The sequence below is a fragment of the Perna viridis genome, chromosome 8, assembly GCF_037379345.1.
Source record: "Perna viridis isolate PV_CMFRI_1.1 ecotype Kerala chromosome 8, ASM3737934v1, whole genome shotgun sequence".
Lineage (NCBI taxonomy): Eukaryota > Metazoa > Mollusca > Bivalvia > Mytilida > Mytilidae > Perna > Perna viridis.
Window position 1 is genome coordinate 12,427,099 of NC_142452.1, and position 22,293 is coordinate 12,449,391.

Consider the following 22,293-nt stretch of genomic DNA (forward strand, 5'->3'; position numbering starts at 1 on the left):
AGATCAAAGAGCTCTATGACAAAACACGCATACAACTTCGTCGGGTACAGTAAGGAGATATCGACCGAAAGCGAAATGTCACTGAGTGAATGTAAAACAGCAGTTTAAGAATCTGGTTATTTTTTAAACCAAAACGATGACGTGAATATCTTAATATCATAGTCGAAAAGCAAAAGATGACAAAACGTTCGAACAACATTAAATTTTAATAGTACATATCACAATCAATACCATTACTACTGTACAGTAAACTAGAAATCCTTAAAATTAAGGTTGAAACGTAAATTTAGTTCAAACCATTTAAATGTATTTTTATTGATCATTTTTATTATTTCAAACATAAAATATTATCCAACGACTTCTGCTGTCTTGGATCATATCATCTTGTACACAACATGTATGCATGTTCTTAGGGGGAACTAGAATTTTAGAGATTTTAAAAACTTTTTAAGGAGGAAGAGTTTCTAGTCATTATTTGCTTATATTTGCTCCCCATTTCACAAGAAAATAAAAAAAAATCATACGATACAAGAAGAAACTCCGAACCCCCACTGAAACCCCCACTAATTATGTATTATTGCATGACTTCTACTTATACCACATTACTTTTTAGTACTGTAGTTGTCTTTACACCAGAAAATGCTTATTTTGGACGGGTTCACCAAAATTATCAGGATATTTACTTGACTTAATTTTCTGACAAATATGTCTTCGTCCTTTTTCAATTATTCTAAAATGGCCTATAAACATGAGTATTGTCTTCTGCTAAACGGATAATGCGTCTACATTATTATCATGTTTACCGAATAGAAAATGTAGGTGACCGTCATATAATAGTACCGAAAGAAAGAACCATCTTATCTCCAACAGTTCGTAATTATCTTACTATGTCTGTTATTACATGTATGTCCGTTTGGATTTCGATTTCATGTGTATTTCTTGTACGATTTTGTATTGCTGATAGATCTGATGATATCGACATAACAGCAATATTTAAACGCCTAGGTAAGCTTTTATCACATGGTACAGTCATACTTGACACACAACTCATAAGTAAGTTTTAATTACATGTTACAGCCACACCTGACACTAAACGCCTAGGCAATCTTTCATTACATGTAACAGCAATATCTGACACTTAAGGTCTAGGTAAGTATTCATGTTATATCAAATTACAGCCATATCCGACACAAAACGCCTGGTGAGTTTTCATTACTTATGCAAGAGAAAGCCATACCTAGCGCCCCTCACGTTACATGTTACAGCTATACAGGCGCCCCTTACATAACATATTACAGCCATACCTGGCGCCACTTACATAATATTTTACAGCCATATAATGCCCCTGGTACCAAAGGCCAAGTAAATTTGTGAACTTTCATAACATGTTACAATCGTATCTGACACAACTAGCCTAGGTTATTTTCACTAAAGTTACAGCAATATCCGGCACCAAAGGCCTAGATATGTTTCACCATACAGTCATACCTGACACCAAACGCCAAGGTAACCTTCATTACATGTTACAGTCGTACCTGACACCACTAGTCAAGGTAAATTCATAACAATGCTACAGTCAACCCTGATACAAAACACCTTGGTAACTTTCAGTAATGTTATAGCATTACCTGGCACTTAAGGCCTGGATACATTTATGAGTATTCATTTCATCTGACAGTTGTACCTGACACCAAATGCCTAGGTACATTTGAAATTTCATTTCATGCTGTATTCGTATCGGACACTAAAGACCTACATATAGGTAGGCTTCCATTGCATGTTACAGTAACACTTGGCACCAAATATATGTTTATGTCACAGTCATACCTGACACCAGATGCTTAGAAAAGCTTTCATTACATTTGACATATGTTTTATTTTATGCATTATATATGTATAAGTATACTTGACAAAATCTGCATCACAGGCAAATAAAAGCACGATAATGACATCGAGATAACAAAAAATATCGTGATCATTTATCAAAACTACTTAGGGATTTCTCGAAATGTAACGTGGGGCATGATGACCAAGCTAATGGTCCAATCAATGTATAAATTGGTTCGAGGGTCAATTGGACTATGGCCGAGAATTATATAATTAACCAAAGTCATGAAAATTGAAAGACCAAGTACAAACTCAAATAAAGAAGCCATTTCACGAAAAAAAAAGATCGTCAAAAACGAACTTGAACCATGGGCCTGTGGACTATAGTCGGCGTCACATAAATAACATACTGTTAAAATTTGAATAAAAATATTTTCTACGACTTTATTGACACCTACTGTCGTTTAAATTGTCTTAAATGACTTGCTCATTCGTTTAGCCAAACGGCTTCTCCCTAAACATTGAATCGTTAAATTCCGGTCAGATTTTAATTCTAGGTGGCAATATTTACATTGTAAAAAGTCGGCCATGTTTACAGTGATCGGGTTGCTAGGAGATGTTGTTTACGTTTAAATGGTTTGTCCAAAAACCGAAGAACCCAGAATGCAATTCGGCGTTATTTCGGATATCTCGGATTTATTTTACGCGAACAACGTACAATACCGAGAAGTTGATCAAGCAGACGATTGTCACCGGAGTTCGACGGGAACTTACGCACTTCGTTTGTAAACAAATCGTCCCGTAAAAACCAACATGGCGGATATTAGTATGGGATTTTCCCGTAAGGATTTGTTACGCATGATTTAAGCTAATAAGCGACTTGTTTTTGAGAAGCTGTTTGGCTAAATGAATGAGCAAGTCATTTAAGACAATTTAAACGACGGTTGGTGTCAATAAAGTCGTAGGAAATATTTTTATTCAAATTTTAACAGTATGTTATTTATGTGACGCCGAGTATAGACGGCATCAATTACACTTTTAGCCTACTTGAAGTAGCATGGTTTTTTTTTAAGATGAAAGATAATAATATACATTTTCAGTCCTTCTTGTGAAGAATGACTTAACTTGTAAGAGTTTATACTTGGAGTTACAATTTGGCTTGAAACCATATCCTCGTCCTATATCTGACCAATTTATGCATCAAATACCCCATCCACTTGTTACAAAGGCCCTGTGGAAGTCCGTTTTTTAACAGTTCATAAAATTCATTTATACAATTCTTCACCGCGTAACTGGATGATGTATCTTGATTCGAATTTCACATTCGCAATAGCGAGTTCCGAACTACCTCTCATATATTTAAATTAGGTAATGAAATACGAAAATATTCCCAACTACCGAGAAAAATACCTCGACAGGTTGTAATTAGTTAAGTCGACAAAATATTGTGATTGTCTCAGCTCGGCATCAGGGTGTGAACTGGACAAGATATCGAGATAAATTAGCCATAACGAGATGAATATCTAGATAGTTTGTGAAAAAAAAACATATTTTACATATGTAACAATATAAAAATAGGAGAAGTGGTATGATTGCCATTGAGAAAGTCATCCACAAAAATTCAAGCAACGAACAATTAAACGTCGCAGGTCAACAGATGGTCTTTAATGACTGGCAAAACCCATAGCATAAAGCAAGTTGTAAAAGGCCCCAAACTAAATGAAGTCTAAAAAAACGAAAATCGACATAGTCTATAAAAACCGTAAAACGAATAGCACTGACTGTATAAAAATACAACGACAGCCGTTGGACTTGGATTCCTGCCTTGGGCACATAAAGTATGTGTCGGGGTCAAACACGTTCGTAAGCCCTCACCCCTCCCGGGTGGTGTGAAAATACAACAACAAAACGAACTGAAAGCTGTTGAATTCCGATTTTACTCTTAAGATCGATACAGAATACAAACACTTTAACAAATAGGACAAATGATAACAAGCTGTATTTACCCCGATTTCTGTAAGCTAGTTTAAAATCCATAATCACCTACAGCTAGTAAGCACACCTTGTTTTTCAGACAAACACGTCCAACAGGATTTAGAGTAAATATATTATCATAAACTGTCTGAGTAAAACAAGGTCTTAATGCAAATTCCAAGATAAAAAGCAATGATGTCACCTGATACATTAACATAATACTAGTAATGTTACGTGGGATTCGTTAATATTGAATTTTGTGGAAAAAAACAATCATTGTAGAAAAATATATAGAGATCCCCCAACTAGTCAAAATGAATGAACCGACTTTTTTATCTCAATGAAGTAGGTTTCCATATATGCTGTATCATCCCGAAATGTCAATATCAGCGGGAGGGCCTCTGTTTTTTGATTTCATAATATCAAGCATTTAGTTACCCCCTTTGATCATAACAATTTTTAAGAGTAAAAGCAAAAATGGTCCCGATACATTTTACATTGGTTTGATTATATACAAGCTTTGAATACGTAAGATGGTCGTTTAACTCCTCGCTTTTGTGTCATTGAAGATCCGTCTTCCAGTAATTGGAATAAGATATAACCAGGTTTCAAAATAAAACCGAAAACTAGTAAAACGACTGAGAGAAAGGGTGATAACAAATGATTTTCAAATTTAAAATAGACAATGATTGAAATGGATTGACTGTTTTAATTACAAAGTGTCATAACGAAAACTTAATGAACTGAAGGCCTGGGTTCCTTTTGCAGACGCACTGGAGAAAATGTTCGAGTTCCGAGAGCAGAAAACTCAAACTTAAAGAAAAGAAACGCTGAGTTAGAATTGGTGATGGAAATACAACAGACATTAAGGAAAAACTTATCACGTCAAATCCAACGTCACAGACTGACAACAAAGCCTTCTCATTAGAGGATAATGAAGATTTCGACATCGAGCATGAACAAACTGGTCAGAAACAGCACATCGAGCATGAACAAACTGGTCAGAAACAGCACATCGATCAACCAACCGCAAATGCTGGATGTGAACAATCCAAGACCAAAAAGGCAGTGACTAGCAGAAAACGTCTTTTAGTTGACCCCTCTCGTAAGTTCTTAGTACTAGTATAATAATACATTGACTTCAGTTACTTCTCCAAAATAGCGGTTTTTTACAGTCCAAACGTTCAATCAAGACAACTGTCTTGCTTACTCAATTTTCTCTCTCTCTCTCTCTCTCTCTCTCTCTCTCTCTCTCTCTCTCTCTCTCTCTCTTGAAACAATTATATTGTACTTTAGCCGAATGTGGTTTCATTACTACAACATCCAATTGTTTTCGAGTAGTAATTGTTTTAAGAATATCAATGACGACGTTCTCGGATAATACAATTAATAGTTCTGTCCTCTATTATAACCTTTTGCGATATGAAACACAAAATAAGGAAACTACAGATTTTTGTCTTTCATCCAACGTCCGTTTAGCCTTCACAACCAGTCTATCCAAGACAATAACCAACCTAGGACCACATCAGGCCATAGATTATGATCAAGTACTTGTCAACGACCAGGCGCGTAGCTTAGGCCAAATTGAAGTGTAGGCAAAATTACGGCAGGGGGTCTGGGGCCGTATAAGGCCCCCGGCAGGTCCAGGGGGCGAAGCCCCCCCCCCCGAAGCTTCGCGGAGATAGCGTTTTAGAGCATCATTTATGGCTCTCCTGGATGTATTTTATCTAAAAAAAAACAAAACAAATTGGCAAAATTAAGTGCAGGCCAAAGCTTTTTTGCCTAACGGCAGCTACGCGCATGACGACAGTAATGCTTACGACCCTTATCATGGGCATTTCGTGGCTAAAGTCCGAGGTCTATATCAGGTCTCAGCAGGTATGATTTCTGCACCGGGAAATAGTCTTCCTTTAGAAATCGTTAGAAATGGTACCCGGGTTTGTGTTTTGTTTGCAGATGCTCATTCATCTTCCGATTATGCATCAGACAGCAGGACAATCAATATTCTTTTAGAAGAAGGCGAAATGGTTTGGGTGCGAGTTTATCCAGGTTATGAAGGACAAACACTAACCGTATTTATTTCAAATGAGTTGTACAACTCATTCTCATGTGTTCTTTTGTACCAGTTATAAAAGTTCTCAGCTAGAGTCAAAACGTGTGAAACTTATATCATTAAATTTTAATCTAAACATACATATCTTTTATATTTTTTTGCGTGCAGCGCGCTTAAATATATACTTTTTAACGCATGTAAGCGAATTCTTTTTTTCATTTTTTTTTTATTCACATTACTTATTTTTTAACCCTTCCTTACCAAATTATCTTTTCCCCAAAGTCAGGATCGAAATATTTCTAACAATTAAAGAAAAAAAACAAGCCCCTCCCCCCTCGGATGTTAAATGGTCGGTCCCCAAATAGTTGCTGAGAAAAATGTTTAGGAAATTTCCGTCATTTACCATATTAAATATCTAAAAATATTGTAAGTAGACATACTGGACATTGCCTTGGGTCCGGGGGATTTTGGCATTACTGTCATTCTCTGTTAGTTTGTTATCGATGATCCAGAAACAATGGGTAAGAGTGTTTACACATGAAAAGGGGTAGGGGTCCGGACTTTGGCCTTGCCTTTGGGTGCAGGTGTTTCAACACATAAAAGGGGGTGGGTTTACCTCCGGACTTCAGGAGCAGGTGTTTTTATTACACATAAAAGGGGGAGGTTTACCCGCGGACTTGGGATGCATATGTTTTACACTTAAAAAGAGGGAAGATTTACTTCCTAATCGACACATTCTAGATGTGTAAAAATGTAATTTCCTGTTTGTTTGTGATTGATCATCAGTCGTTTTTTTTTTTTTTTTGTTTTTTTTGTTTTTTTTTTTTTGTTTGTTTGATTGTTTTTTGTTTTTTTTTGTTTTTTTTTTTGGTATTTTTGGGGGGATGGATGGGTTTGAACACCCTTTAATTTTCTGAAAGTTCTGGTCCACCCAGTTAAAAGGTGCATAATAAATTCTTTAATTACTCAAAACAATGGACGGGGGATTTACCAGTCGTGCCAGTTTACACGAGAGGGGTCCGGACTACGGGCACAAATATTTACACATAAAAGGGGGAAGGTTTGTTTCGATATGTTCTACGCCTTGCGAATTCCATGTCTGAACAGTTTTGCACCCTAGCAAAAATGGTGAATGTCGTTTAATTAAGCAAAATAATGAACTAACAATACACATGTACACATGATCCAGGCAGTACTTGGATTGAGGTAGAACGGGATTATTTATTTCCCATAGGCGACAATAGTGAAACTTTTGAAAAATTCACACCTTTAAAACAATGATGTAGATATAAAGTGACCTTTTTCCAGTAATATCTTCATTTTTCTAACTAAAATTGTGATCAAAGTCATATCAAAACCGTCTCGATTCTTTGGTATTTTAAGCAGATGATGTTTGGGGTCAAAGTTCCCCCCTTTTTCTGCGAATGGCACAAAAATTTTAAAAATTCATAATATTTATATAAAATGGTTTTCAAAAAATATAATGCAATTTTTTAAAAGTACAATAATGTTAGAGCCTGGAATTAAAAAACATTTTGAGTATCAGCACTACTTGTCCAATTGCAGTGTCCGGAAGTATTTACTTAAGTAGGGTACACAAAATGCCAACCTAAAATAATGAGAAATGGTACCGTTCTACTTATATTGAGCATGCGCGAAAGCGTATACCAACGTAATAACACACGGACCTACGACGGTCTTCAAATTTGGATATTTTCCCAAAAATTCGCGTTTTCCGTAGAAAAAAGATTTGTTTGACAGACAAATTTAGGAAGTATATGACATTACATTTATACCTCATATCACAAATATATTGGACCTTGTATGGTTTCAGAGAAGTTGCGGCTCAAAGAAATCGGTCTCTTCCTTATCAGTATACATTCTTAGGTGTGTCAGTGATCATCTACAAAATTTTAACATTTTACTATGAATCCTTTTCCCTGATATAAGCCAGATGGCGCCCTTTTACAAGTATAGTTTAATCAGTTGAGCGCTGGTACATATAAACTCTCAACGTATAGTTATTAAGTGGTCTGTAAAGACAGTATTAAAGACCGCGAGAAAAAAAAATATCTGACATGCGATTCGTTTTCTTCATCTTTAGGAGAAAGCACATAGAAGCATGCTAGGCATAACTTACTGATATGTGAGATGTTCCGAATCTATGATGATACATCGTATTATTAGATTTTTTAGTTATTTGGTATCATTGACTGATCGTTTTCATATTGTAATATAGTTCATTCATGATCGGCTAAATAAACCTTCGGGCGAGTATGTAGGAGGAACGTCATTATAAACATACATACAAACAAAATAATTATAAGCAAAAAAAATGAATTTTAACATGCAAGTTTTATTAAAAAGAGGAACAGAGAAGAAAGTGTCGAAATAGATCAAACATTAACAAAACAAATCAATCATTATCAAAAGAAACTTCTCTAACTTGTAATAGAATATCGTCTTAGAGCCGTAACACGTCTTTGAGGTACTCGTGAAAAATTCGATTCAATGTATTATAATTTTAAATTCATGCAAAACGAATGTAAACACTTATCATAAAATATCAAAACTTGCAAAGTTTCAAAAAATCATGTAAAGTGCATGATGGGGTGTCCGCCCTTGTACATTCTTAAGCCAAGTGGATACTATATGTTTTCAGGGGTTCAGAGCGGAGGGTGTCTCATAGTGGGCTTAGCACATTTTCCCTAGATTTGTTTATACATAATACTGACAGAAGGGAGATATCTGAAATCAACTACGATATTTAACATTTATCAATATGTTAATGAAATAAGTTTAATTATTTGTACGACAAAATAACTTCATGTATTATGCATCGTAAACTTTAGACTAAGAGACTTATAGTAATGGTTAGAGTCCGGCCATCCATCTTCCAATGATACAACCATCATAGTCAAAACAGCTATGATAACTTGAGTCGGATTTTTTTCAAATGTTGTAGAAAAGGATTTAAAGAGATTGCATATCATGCAACGACCATTCCGGCTTTTTTTCTATTTTTCTTTGATAAATCGTGTCTATCGGGAGGGGCATTTCGAAACAATTGCCGACCATTTGTTGAAAAATGCGTCCACCACACTGGACAAATACATGTATTTTGTCGATAAAAAAAATCATGCATATTGAAAACTTCTGCTTACGTACATTAGGAATGCTGATTTAAAATTGTTGCTTTACAAAGTATGAGGAATAACTACCAATAACTACATATTTATATCTGCATGTATGTGTGCCCTATTTTTTTTTTTTTTTTTTTTTTTTTTTTTTTTTTTAGTAACACTGATGTACAATGTGTTTTTGAGTCGGGATTTTAACTAAGTATGGGGAATAGAAGTATAAAGACTTGAAAAATCATAGGTTTTAATGATATTATATTCTGATAATAATCTTGAATTGAAGGTTTCCAGAAAATCTTTCGAATTCCACATTGAATTAAATCCACTACGGGATTAACAAGGGTCATGGTAGGACTGGAGACCCTCTTTGACAGCTGTGAATATAGAACTTAAAAGTTTGGAAGAGGTTTGGTAGTACATTTTACATCCAACAGATGGATAAATGATAAAGGGTTTTATATTAAATAAATGTTCACCTAAAGTCAAAATCTAGGACATTAATTGTCAACTTGAAGACAATTTTAGTCAAGATATTAAGAATGCAATTAATTTGTTACTGACACTTTGCCAGTGCTACTTTATACAGCATTCTACTATATGCATGTTTCCTTCCTTCACATAACATGTACAGCAAAATCGAAGTGTGAACATCGAAATTTAAATACAATATACAGATCAACCAGAACAGATTTTTTTTGGAAAATGCAAATATGCTGTAGCCTAAATATCTAGTGCAATCTGACTTGTGACAAATTGCCAGGTTTGAATGAAAATTTTAATATTTTATGTTTATATACTATTAATATCTCAATTTATCTAAGTTTAAAGAAATGATATTTTTTTTCAAAATTAGTGCTAGCATGCACTACATAGTACATTTAGGAACAGGTACATAAATTTTGGACTTATGCTGAGGCATTTTTTTAATCTGGCATTGATGCCTCAGAGAGAGGCGACCAAGCAAAATAAAATTTGCCTCCTAAGATGGCATCATTATTTGGCCTAGGTTAGTCTCAGGTCTGGATAGGCAATTGTGATTTAGACTGCTGTGTGTAAGGTCCTTATTGGTGGGAGGTACTAGTACCTCTTCATATTCTACTCTTTATATTGGTCATTTGGTTCCAAGTTTCTATGGGGACTGGTTATGAGATTGTCCGTAAATTCACATTGCACCACAACGTGTGTGTCCACAGCATCTTGTATATTTTCGTTTAAAACGTTTAATATATGATTGATTGATTGGGTTTAACGCCCGATGAGCAATATTTCAGCTATATTCAGGCGATGAACACGAAAAGGATGATCAAATGAACATGAAATGATGAAATGAAAAATGGGATGGGACACAAGAATAATAGGGTCGACAGATTTTTATTGCCACAAAATAAAAGGGAGGGATGGGTAGGGTCGGGCAATTTAGCCTCCTGTGGCGGAGCGCAAGGGTTCCCACTCCTATCGAATACCACAGCAGGGTTCTTTAACGTGCGAGAAACGTGGTATCTTTCCCAACACGCTGCACTACTATGGTTTGCGGTCAGGTTTTCCGTATTATAGCCTGACAACCCCAGCATGTAACACGGCAGGGGTACCCCATTCCACCACCTGGGGCATACATCCCAGTTTCTCTGTGGGCAGAGCGCCTAGCCCCCGGCTAGGTCTCTGAGCACTACTTAGTCGCCTTTTACGACAAGCTTAGCGCTGCTGCAGGCCTATTCTTTGGACACTCGGACCTGCACGGGGCTAAAAAGTTTAATATACAATTGGTTTAAGGTTGTTCCAGAATTATAATCCAAGTTTTGTGGGTGTTTTCTACTGTAAGTATACATTTTTTCTTACTAGTTTTTGTGTATTTTAGCACGTTGGAAATTAACAATAATATTGTGTATTATACCTGTATTAGGAGACTATCCTTCTGTAAAAGGATAAATTTCTATAGCAAGGTATATTCTTTTCAGTTTTTAGGATAAGGTTTTTATTAAAAAAATCTGCGAAAAGAATTTAAGTAATTTTAGCACAAGTACGAGTGGAGAAAAGTACGAAAGCCCATTGAGCTCATATTCGTTGACTAAAAAAAGTTTGTTCGCATTATAACGCGAAACTTACTCGCAAAAACGCAAAATTGCCGCGTAATACTTACACGTAATAACGCGAAATATGTTATATATGTTATGAAAACGCGCATTATGGAGAATTTCATTTTATTTTTTTTTTTCAAAATGTCTACCATTTAGTCTAAGTATACGTGCCATTGAGTTCCCTCGCTGCCATGATGGTCATGAATAAACTTCATTTTGGAAGTGAAAGCATTTTGAATCGATGACAAACAAGAACCTGTTTAGCGGCCGCCATTTTTTATATCAAAACTTCATGGTGACCGCAATATAATCATGGCAGATATAAGTATCTAGCACTTATCGGAAACGAATGAAGAACCTATCTGTTGTTGTTAATATCTTAGGGGTTATGACCTTTTACACAAAAGATGATTGTCACTCCTATATTCTATTTTTCTTTCTTTTTCTTTTTTTTTTTGTTTGTTTGTTTGTTTTTGGTTTTTGTTGAATTTTGGTTTTTTTTTCATTCCATTTTCATTCTTGATATAAAAGCTTTATAAATGACTTCGTTTGACCAAAGAAAACGTAAGTACTTCATTATATAACAAAAGAACAAAATGGTTTTAAATCTGACTCCCCATTTCGACCTCCAACACAAAAAAGGGAAAATTGAAAATTGTAAGGGAAAAATAGAAAGTCCAAGTGTAAAAATACACGCGAACAAATCAAAGGTTTTCTTCTTCCTTTAAAATATACAAACAAGACAAACGTTTCGCGTTATAACGCGAAAATTTTGTTTTAGTCTACGAAAATGAGCTCATTGGGCTTTATGATGTCCAGTTTCTTCAGAACCTAACAAAGATAAAATTCTAAATACTATCCTCGTTTGGTCTCTCTACTAAAGACGACGATCGTGATCTACCATCTAGGTACTGGATCCCTAAACTCCACAAGAATCCATACAAACAACGCTACACAGATGGATCTGCAAAATGTGCCACCAAACCTCTCAAAACTTTTCACTTCTGTACGCACAGAAGGTATCCAGTCCTACCACGACACTTGCTACTCCCGTAGTGGTTTTAATTCAATATGGATCCTACAATAAATCGAAATATCATTCCGGTAACTCTCAATTCAAGATTATTACCAGAACCTATGATTTTTTTCAAATCTTTATACTTCTATTCTCCATACTTAGTTAAAATTCATTATACATCGTTGTTACGCCAAAAAAAAGACGGTACAACTAGATACAAATATGTAGTTCTTGGTAGAGATTTTTCATACTTAGTAAAAAATGATTCCAAATCACCTTCCATAAAGACCGAAGATATTTTCAAAATGTTGGAATTTTTTATCGACAATATATTTGTCCAGGTTCTGTTCGAATATAACTTAATTCAACAGATTTGTATTTTAAACATATTGTCGTAGGTGTCTGGCATTCTTTCACCATTTGTCAACATGTCGGCGGGTGTTTCTATAAAAGCAGAGGACGCTTACCCCACCAGTGCACCTGGTCCATGCTCTCAGTTTTTAGTGGAGTTCGAGTTGCTCAATTGCTTTTGTTACTTTGTATGTATGGTTTTAGTTACTTTATGTTCATTTTGTGTATGTCTGTTTTCCATGTCTGGTCTTTGTCCCTGGATTACATTCTTTTGATTACCGCTATAACCTTGGTTCCCTTGACTGCTCCTTAGCTAGATTCTTTAATTCAGTTTCCGCAATATAGATGACGTATTATCGTTAAACAATCCTACAAATGTAGTTTCGGGGATTTTATTCATCGCATGTACCTCAAAGAACTTGAGATGAAGGATCCTACTGACACTGTGATATCAGCCTCATATCTCGACCTACACTTAAGAGATCGATGGTAAAGGGAAACTAATGACCTAACTATTCGATAAACAAGATGACTTTTCATTCCGTATTGTCAACTTTCCTTTCATCTCTGGCAATATCCCTTCAGCACCTGCGAGTTGTCATATCACAAATCATGCTCTCGCGGATCGTTACGGTGTATCAATCTGCACCGTGAAAACTGATTTGTTCAACGTTTCATAGTTTTCCTTTTCTCTTTTGTGTACCCTGGACTTGACTTTTAATGAGCAACTCGGAAAGTGTTTCTAGAAAAGCCTTACTCCTGTAATGCTACAGGTTGTATGGCAAGCTATTTCTGACATGTGCCATCCTAATCTCTAGCACCTGACAGGCTGAAAGCCACCGCAAATGTGAACTAGCTTAACGTGTTTTAAAATATTTCAAGTCTTTTATTTACACAAAAAAAGTTTAACCTACCGGAAATATAGCGAAAAAATCCTAAATATTTGTTAAATACCCAAAAAACATTTGTAATGAGGACAGCTGTCAAAAATGACCAGCAATTTTGAATTGCCACTAATTTTACGGAATACAATATATTTTTGACAAAACGAACTTACATTTGGTAAAGGCAATTCGTTGGTTAATTTGATATGTACGGTTTCGCAAATTTTAAAATTCGTAATTTTATCAACCGGAATTACACACTCAAAAAGCTAAAACCAAATATAGAGTTCATTTTGACTGCATTTACAAAGGATTTCCAGGATTGCTGGATTTTCTCATCAGGTAGGTCATTGTTTTTCTTCAGTTTAGCCACCTTCTCTCGTATAATGGTAAAGAAATTGTATACAACGATTTAAATGGTAAATAGTTTACTATAATTCTGCCAATTTCAGAGAACAGTGAAACGAGCGTTATGTAATGTGGCGCTCGTTAGTAAGAGTTTGGGGTATAGAGGAACGGAATTCCAACTGCTTACGTTGTAGGAGTATAAAAGCCTATGACGCTTACCCTACCGGTACACCTGGTCCGTTCTACCAGTTTTTAGTGGAGTCCGATATGCTCCTTTACTTTTACTTCGTACATGTGTCATTTTAGTTATTTTATGTTCTCCGTTGTGTGTGTCTTTTCCATGTCTGGTCTTAGTCCCTGGACTACATTGTTTTAATTTCCGCTGAAATCTTGGTTTTCTTGATTATTCCTTAGCAGATCTTGTGACTGAAGATGGTGTGAATGTCAGGTCAACATATTCATTTATACCTCGGACAATGCATATACTTTCTACTGTTACCTTGATTAGAAGAATCACACCATTCAATTGCGGATTAAATTATTTTTTTCCCTTCCCAACCTGTTTAAAGTTAAATAAAACCCTACCCATAAACCCTATTCTGTCACAGCCCTTTTATATAATAATAAACAACAACAACAACTGTAAATGAAGTCTTCTGCTTTCACTTTTCGTCAATATTCTACAGGAATTGAATGTACAGGGGAGTGAAGCGAATCTCTCTTTTGTGCTCTACGTCATTGAAATCAGCTTTAATCAAATTTTCAAAAATGCCCAAATTAAGAGGCCAAAAGAGGTCCTTACCAAACCTTCTCCTTCAATAAAAATCAACTATAACTGGTTTCATGAAATACATTATGCAGTTGATCAACAGAATTGTTAATATTATTTATCCAGTACTCCACAACACTTCATGTAGCTTGAACGTTACTGATTACTTACCAAAATGTCTGTATAAATTCAGAATCATTAAATGCAGAAGAGTATTGTCACAAAACATTCCAATTCAGGCAAAAAAAAAACTATGTCTCCTGCCACCTTACCTACGGTTTATGGCCATTTTGGCTCAAGCAACGTTAAAATCGAGATTGTGTCCCCATTAACTCAATGTACATGTAAAATGTTTCTGAAAAATCTGATAATATACCTATAGCTACCTACCTACTCTATTTTATCTAGCTGGTAGCAGGAAACAAGACCATTATTTTTTAATCTGCATTACAACAAGCACTAAGATTATCAATATAAACACCGCAGTATCATCACACACAATCAGCAACATGTTAATTACATTACATGAGATTCTAAAAGCAGTAAACAAAATAAACGTAAATCAGTATTAAAAAAAATATTAAAAAAAAACAATATCAAAACTACTACATGTACTACAACAGTGTGTCACAAAGACATGTACTACAACATGTACAGTGTCACAACGACATGTACTACAACATGTACAGTGTGTCACAACGACATGTACTACAACATTGTGTCACAACGACATGTACTACAACATTGTGTCACAAAGACATGTACTACAACATTGTGTCACAACATGTGCTACAACAGTGTGTCACAAAGACATATACTACAACATGTACAGTGTGTCAAAACGACATGTACTACAATATTGTGTCACAAAGTCATGTACTACAACAGTGTGTCACAAAGACATGTACTACAACATTGTGTCACAAAGACATGTACTACAACATTGCAATTGTGTCACAAAGAAGTTACTAGAGATTCCTCCTGAGAACGATCACTGTTAATATTTATCTTTTTTTTCAGATCACTATCCCTGAGATTCTCTCCAGCAGTCTCTAGCTTTAAACCAAACGTTATACAAAACTGGAGAAAGAAAACAGCTGACCAAACCACTGGGTACAGCCAACGTGTCGAATGGGATAAAAGGGTAGCACCAACAAATGGGGTGATTAGTCCTGGAACTTCAATAATGGCATTCACAGTTGCCATGGCTATGCCTCGCATGTTTGTTGGATAAATTTCTGGAGTATAAGTATTCAGAAGTGAATAGATTGGCACCATGAAAAAATAACAAACTATCACAAAAACAGCTCTCATAAAATCTATGTTAATGGCTGAAAATAGAGCTAGCGATAGACATGTTCCTAATGAGAACACTCGTAAAGACTTAATCCTCCCTAACATGTGCTTCTCTACAAATATCATAGCAAGACAAAGACCTGGTAACTCTCCTATAAACACCATGAACATGTTAAAGTAACCGTCTACTCCTAAAGATGTCATATATTCTGGGAGGTACACTGTTACCCCCCAGTATCCTGTTGCCTGGAGAAACCATACAGGTATTATAAATGCTGACTGGCGTAAGTGTTCTCTGTTGAATAAATCCAGAATTCTTCCTCTTTCTTCTGATAGTGTCACTGTAACATCAACTTAAATAAAAACATGTGATGTTTTATGACAAAAACACAAAATGATTGTAGATGTATTTCTTTTTACATATAAATAAAACAAGATGAGTATTAAATTATACCAGTAGTAAATAATTATAAGAGTGATTTTCACTTTTGAAGAAAATGTGCATTAAATGTCCAATGCAACATTTTCTTAATATAAAAACAATAAAAAACTATGTTTAGGGTTAACCCATAGTGTACTGTTAATGAAAGGGGTGGATCCAGGATTTTAGGATAAGGGGTTCTAAATAGAATTACTGGCAGAACAAAACAAGTCAAGATTTTTATTGGGGGGGGGGGGTAGAATTTGTGAAAAATTCAAGATTAGAGGCAAAAAAATATTTCTTCCCAATATAAGGGGCTTACAGCTGGTCCAACCCCAAACCGTTACGAGTCCACACCTGGTTGTAAAGGCTCCTTCAGGTCCCCAAAGAGACATCAACAACATGTTATAAACAATACCTGCTTTATGAAATAGTTAACTTTATACAATGTTTTTTAATCTAATCTACATGTACATATATAGTTAAAAGTTGAAAATAAAATATATGTACATGTATGTTTTAATTGATTTTGATTTTGGTATTTGTGTAATCAATATCTGCCCTTTCAACCATATTAACTTTATCAATAAAATAAAAGTAGTAAAAAGTAGACACGTTTATAAGGTAAAATATATATAAAAAAAATAATTAAGAGCTTCCAGGAGCACAGCATGATACAAGTGCAATGGTGTGACTCTGAACAGTTGGGACACATGTGCACACAACATTAGTTTTAGACTCACTTAAGAACTTACAGTTTAATGTATGGACACAACAACTTGTTTGGACATGATATAGCACAAAATTTGAAATTTAATTAAACATTTTGAGATTAGACCGATTTTTTTGGGGTGTGTGGCCCCTTTGAGCCTTATAAATTGGAGATTGGAAAAAAATGCAAGCTTGGATTTTCATAAGAAATCCAACTTAAAAAATGTTTTCAAAATCGGACCAAAAATAAAATGTTGATTTTTTTGGTGTGGCCCAATTTGTACCTCTTCAATTTCAAAACAGCTAAAGATAAGCCTACCATATACACTGTACAAATCTTTCGAAACAGAATTTCAAAGGGAACAGATCATCAAAATCAAATCAACAATAATGATTACATCTATTTTCCCCATTAAAGACTCTTATTTCCAAAAGGGATGGGGCAAAAACCTTTAAAAAAAAACTGGGCCCTCTGTCATGTCCATAGGAACAATGTGTTAAAATCTTAAAAAATTGGATAGTTTTACTAAAATTTTCGTAAAACCAATGACAACAATTACAGGGTGAAACCATTATACGACTGAAAAACTGAAATGCGTTAAAAATGGGGAAGCCTTAAAGCAGGGGGGATATGACACTTGACAAGATAACTACAGGAGAGGAGAACCCCAACAGTCTACCCAAAGGAGAATAGTCAACATATTAACTTTATTTGGTACATTCGTATGAATAATCAGTCAACTACACGTATGACAGTATCTAGTATTGGAAGTAAAAAAGACAAAAAAAGTTACCATCTTCAAATTGTACTTTGTTCCATGCAGCAATTTTCTTCAGCAGTTTCATTCCTGTAGCTTTTTGTCCACTTACAAACAAATATCTAGGTGACTCCTCTCCAAGTAATAAAGTCAAACCGCAAACAACTATAGATGGAGCAGCACAAGCCCCTAGTAGAGTATGCCATCCATATATGGGTAGTATCCACCATGCTAATCCCCCACACAAAATAGCCCCCATTGCACCAAAGAATGTAATAGCCACCATTACTGCACCTCTGTTTCTCTTTGGCAAGAATTCTAAAATATGAAATAATATACTTAGATATTCAGTAATAAACTCTGCTTCATGTCTTCAATTTTGATGAAAACTATGTCACATGCTTTAATACATAAATATAGATACATTGTAATACTATCATACATTGAAAACATTTTAAAAAGTGCATTCAAGTTGAATCCTATTCATGGATGTAAATTGTCATATAGTTGCACAGTGTATCTGTAAATTGGTGTTACTTATGTTTTTAATAATGTACTTCTAAAAGAGTCATCTATATTTATTTGGTCACTTTTTCTTCTTCTTGGACAGCTAGATAATTTGAGATAACACATCTGGATGATTGTTAAATATTCACCATGGCAGTTGCTGAATGTCAAGTGGGGAATTATTCCAGAGAAATCATGGAGAAAAGGTTTTAAAACATGTGAAATTAGAAATTTGCCAAATAGCAATGAACATTATTTAATATCAACATCATAACAGAGTTGGCAAGGCTTGTTTGTTATCATGTTGAAAAAAAAGAGTTGATATCTTGCAATATTCAACTTTCACTCATTATGAAACCTATAAAGCACCATTATGACCATTGAAAAACATTTTTAACAGAGGAGTACAAACATTGAAACATTTATTGTGAGCAGATGAAGCTTAAGAATCCTGCCCATTGTAGTTCTTCAAATTAAACAGTAGCAAACACCATGAAAGAATTAGAAAGTTAAAGATATTTTTACAAGATAACAATTAATGTACTAACTACTCATATATGTACAACATGTATGTACATTTGTACGTGTAAAGGACAAATATATTTCCAGTCCTTATAACTGAATAAACCTCCCCACCACCTATTTTTACCGTAAATCAAAACCAAAAATTGGGCTCAAATGTGGTACATGTCTTTAAAATTTTAAAGTTGTGGCAGAAGGGAGATAACACATATAAATTTGTAATTGACTAAAGGATAGGTACATATTGTTTGAAAGAACACCATTCCCTGTAAATGTATTTTTAGCAAAGTCAGGCCTAATTATTAAAGCCAATGTCTAACACACAAGAGCATCATGTAAAAACAAGTAAAATTGCATCACATTCACTCCTATCTTCTGTGGTAATGAAGAGTACAAAAAAGGAATTTTTCCACATAAAGTTAGTCTTTAATCCCTGGTACAAGTACAATTAAGTTTTGATAAACTTCCTAAAACAAAAGAATGTATTATAACACTTGATCCCCATCGCATTTCAAATGTTCATGAGCACGATCGATGAATCTGTTTACATGATGCCCAACAGGATAGGAACAGCATGTGTTTCAAGCAGAATACTTGAATGTCAGCCTCTGTAAAAAGTAGGCAGTGGGTAAAACATTAACGTTAAAAAAGACAACATTTGAAAGGATAACCTGACTATCTGCACCATCAGAATCAAGGAAATACATAAGAGAAGATTTTCCATATTATGTTGGTAAATTGAGTTATTATTTCATTGAAATGCACTGAAAATGAACATTACAAGGGCAGATTACTCTGTCATACATGTGAATCTTATTTCCTTACATTCTATCAAAAAATTTCTGAACAAATCCAGTGATGCAGAGACCAAAAAGTAGCATTTTAATAAAGAGAAATCATCGTTAAGTGAAATCATATTTTCTTATCAGTGGGTTTTTGACATGCATGTTTCTGATTTTTCCCATATCGCTTGATTCTAACAAATACTTACGCTTAAAACATACATTTGTATAAATAATGTTCAACATCATCAGAATGTTATGTCAAGACTCCTGCTTACATTTAAATAATTGATAAATATGATGATTTAAGACATCAGTCTTAAAAAATTGTATCCCAGATTATAACTAAATAATAATAAATAATATATGAAAAATAATAAATAATATATACAACAACATATCGAAAATAAAAGACAAAACAGACAGATTAATTTTACTATTATTTCCATTCAACTCAGGTGGATGGGTAGAGAACTGCTCAGCACAAATATTGCACATGGAAACAACATGTTTTACTCTCCTACAACCATCAAAATGAATTTTCAATATGTTATAAGAAATACAAAATGTACATGCAGAGTAACAGTGATTTTAATTACCAATACAAGTGGCAAAGGTCTTACCAAGCATGAGAACAAAATTGGTAGCTTCAATTCCACCTGTTCCAACAGCAACTAAACACCGAATGATGATCAGAAAGATGAAACTGGATGAGAAAGCTGACACAATGCTAAACACTGCTGTAAAGACTAAAGCCACAAGGTAGGGATATTTTCTACCATAATGATCACTCAAAGTTCCAAAGATAAAACAGCCTATAATGCTACCAATACGAATGAGGATAGGTAACCATGCATATGTATAATGATCTATCCCCCATAAGTCTTTGATTGGTTTACTTAGAAAAACAATAACCATCATCTGAGCACAAATGGCAAAGTAGGCACTGCCTGACAGTAAGAGCATTTTGTAATTAAAAAGCCCAAATTTAAAGCTCGAAAGTACGTCGTCCAAATCTTTCTCGTGACAATCATTTTTCGATTGATGCTGACAACCATTGCAAAAAGTAGGTTGTTCATCTTCACCAACGGGTTTGTTTCCACTGAATATAGTTTCTGAGTCCATTGGGTATAAATTCTGCCGGGAAATGAAGCTGTGTATGTTTTACCAATAAATGTGACAATTCGTATCTAAGCCGATATCGTCACCTAAGACTATTTCTGATGCTTCGCTCCGGGACAACAGTATTTTATTAGTTTGTTTTCCCCTACTTTTTTCTTTACTGTTTTCTTGTGTTTTGATACACTCCTTGAGACGTTCACTTTTCAATTTTAGCGTTCATGCATCAGTTTGCGTTCGTTTAAACGCACGATAAACGCAGGATAGGAGTGTTCGTTTATCGTGCGTTTGGTGAGCTCCTATCGTATGTTAAAGACTTTATGAACATAAAAGAGATTATAAAACTGGAGATATGATGTAGAATGAAATTTTATAAAATGTCATAAAACTACATGTATGAATGAAAAGTATAAAGAAATAACACATAAATCAAAGTATTACAGGAATTCTAATTAAAAATTGACAGATTTTCTGTCATAAAAAATGGATAAATATGCTAAAATTTTGAATAAAACATTTTAAAATTGTACGCATAAATTAAAATAAAACAGTAATTCCAATATTTAATTGAGACATATTTCTTTACATAAAAATATGACTGTAAAATACGTTAAAATTCAGATTGATTGATTGATTGTTGGGTTTAACGCCCAAGCAGCAATATTTCAGCTATATTCAGGCGATGAACGTGAAATAGATGATGATGATGAAATGAAAAAGGGATAGGACATATGGATAATGGAGTCGACAAATTTTCACACAAAAATTAAAGCACAATAAGAATTTGAAATATTTAAAATCGATACAGATATCTTTATACAAAAATAGGACTGCATTTAAAAATGTTATGATTAACATTGTACATAGCTTAAAAGACTACTTCATTTGCAGTTGATACAGATCTAGTATATTTCGCTTTGGGTTGTTGTTTAGTAGGTGCACAAGAAAAATGTTGCAATTCCAAGCATGAACTGCACATTATGCTAATTTCTAGATTGTCTGCATCTTCGTCACAAGTTTAATTTACATATTTATATAGGATGGTCCGATTTCTGCTTAAAAATGTTATACTTCTTTTAAAAGGATAAAAAAGATATTGAAATGTACACAAAATAGCTTATATATAAAGTCAGTAAGAAGCTTACGTAATTAATTTTTGATAACAGCATATCATATATATATTTTAATTAGGTCCGGCAAAATAGGCACTGCCTTAAACTAAACTATTCCCGTGCAGGTCCGGGTGTTAAAAGAATAGGCCTGCAGCAGCGCTAAGCTTGTCGTAAAAGGCGACTAAATAGTGCTCAGAAACCTAGCCGGGGGTTAGGCGCTCTGCCCACAGAGCAACTGGGGTGTGTGCCCCAGGTGGTGGAATGGGGTACCCCTGGCGTGTTACATGCAGGGGTTGTCAGGCTATAATACGGAAAACCTGACCGCAAACCATAGTGGTGCACCGTGTTGGGAAAGATGTCACGTTCCTTGCACGTTAAAGAACCCTGCTGTGGTATTCGATAGGAGTAGGAACCTTTGCCCAACCTTACCCATCCCTCCCTTTTTCTCAAAATTTGCTCAAATTTTCGGCTTATGGCCTCCGTCTGGGGCAAAAAAGTATTGAGGAGAAAACTAAACTGCCGACCCCTCAGTGACCACAGAGACAAGGTACCCTTCAAAATTGATCTTGATCATTGTGAAATATGCGTTAAGTTCAATGTGAAATAATGATGTAAACCCGTATTTT

At 34.8% G+C, this 22,293-nt stretch overlaps 1 protein-coding gene and 1 long non-coding RNA gene across 2 annotated transcripts; one reads left to right on the forward strand and one right to left on the reverse strand.

Annotated features, from left to right (window-relative positions):
• Positions 1-874: 874 nt before the first annotated feature.
• LOC148609369 (uncharacterized) lies at positions 875-15,590 on the forward strand. The gene is made up of 3 exons (XR_015924753.1): positions 875-1,005; positions 4,570-4,906; positions 15,460-15,590. It is a non-coding gene; the product is annotated as an uncharacterized LOC148609369 (long non-coding RNA).
• Positions 14,318-20,573, reverse strand: LOC148609370 (synaptic vesicle 2-related protein-like). Its single transcript, XM_088596104.1, has 3 exons — positions 20,060-20,573; positions 17,662-17,943; positions 14,318-16,088 (listed from the first exon to the last, which is right to left on the reverse strand). The coding sequence occupies exons 1-3, from the start codon at positions 20,559-20,561 to the stop codon at positions 15,394-15,396; spliced, it is 1,479 nt and encodes a 492-aa protein (XP_088452230.1). The 5' UTR covers positions 20,562-20,573; the 3' UTR covers positions 14,318-15,393.
• Between the last annotated feature and the right edge of the window lie 1,720 nt (positions 20,574-22,293).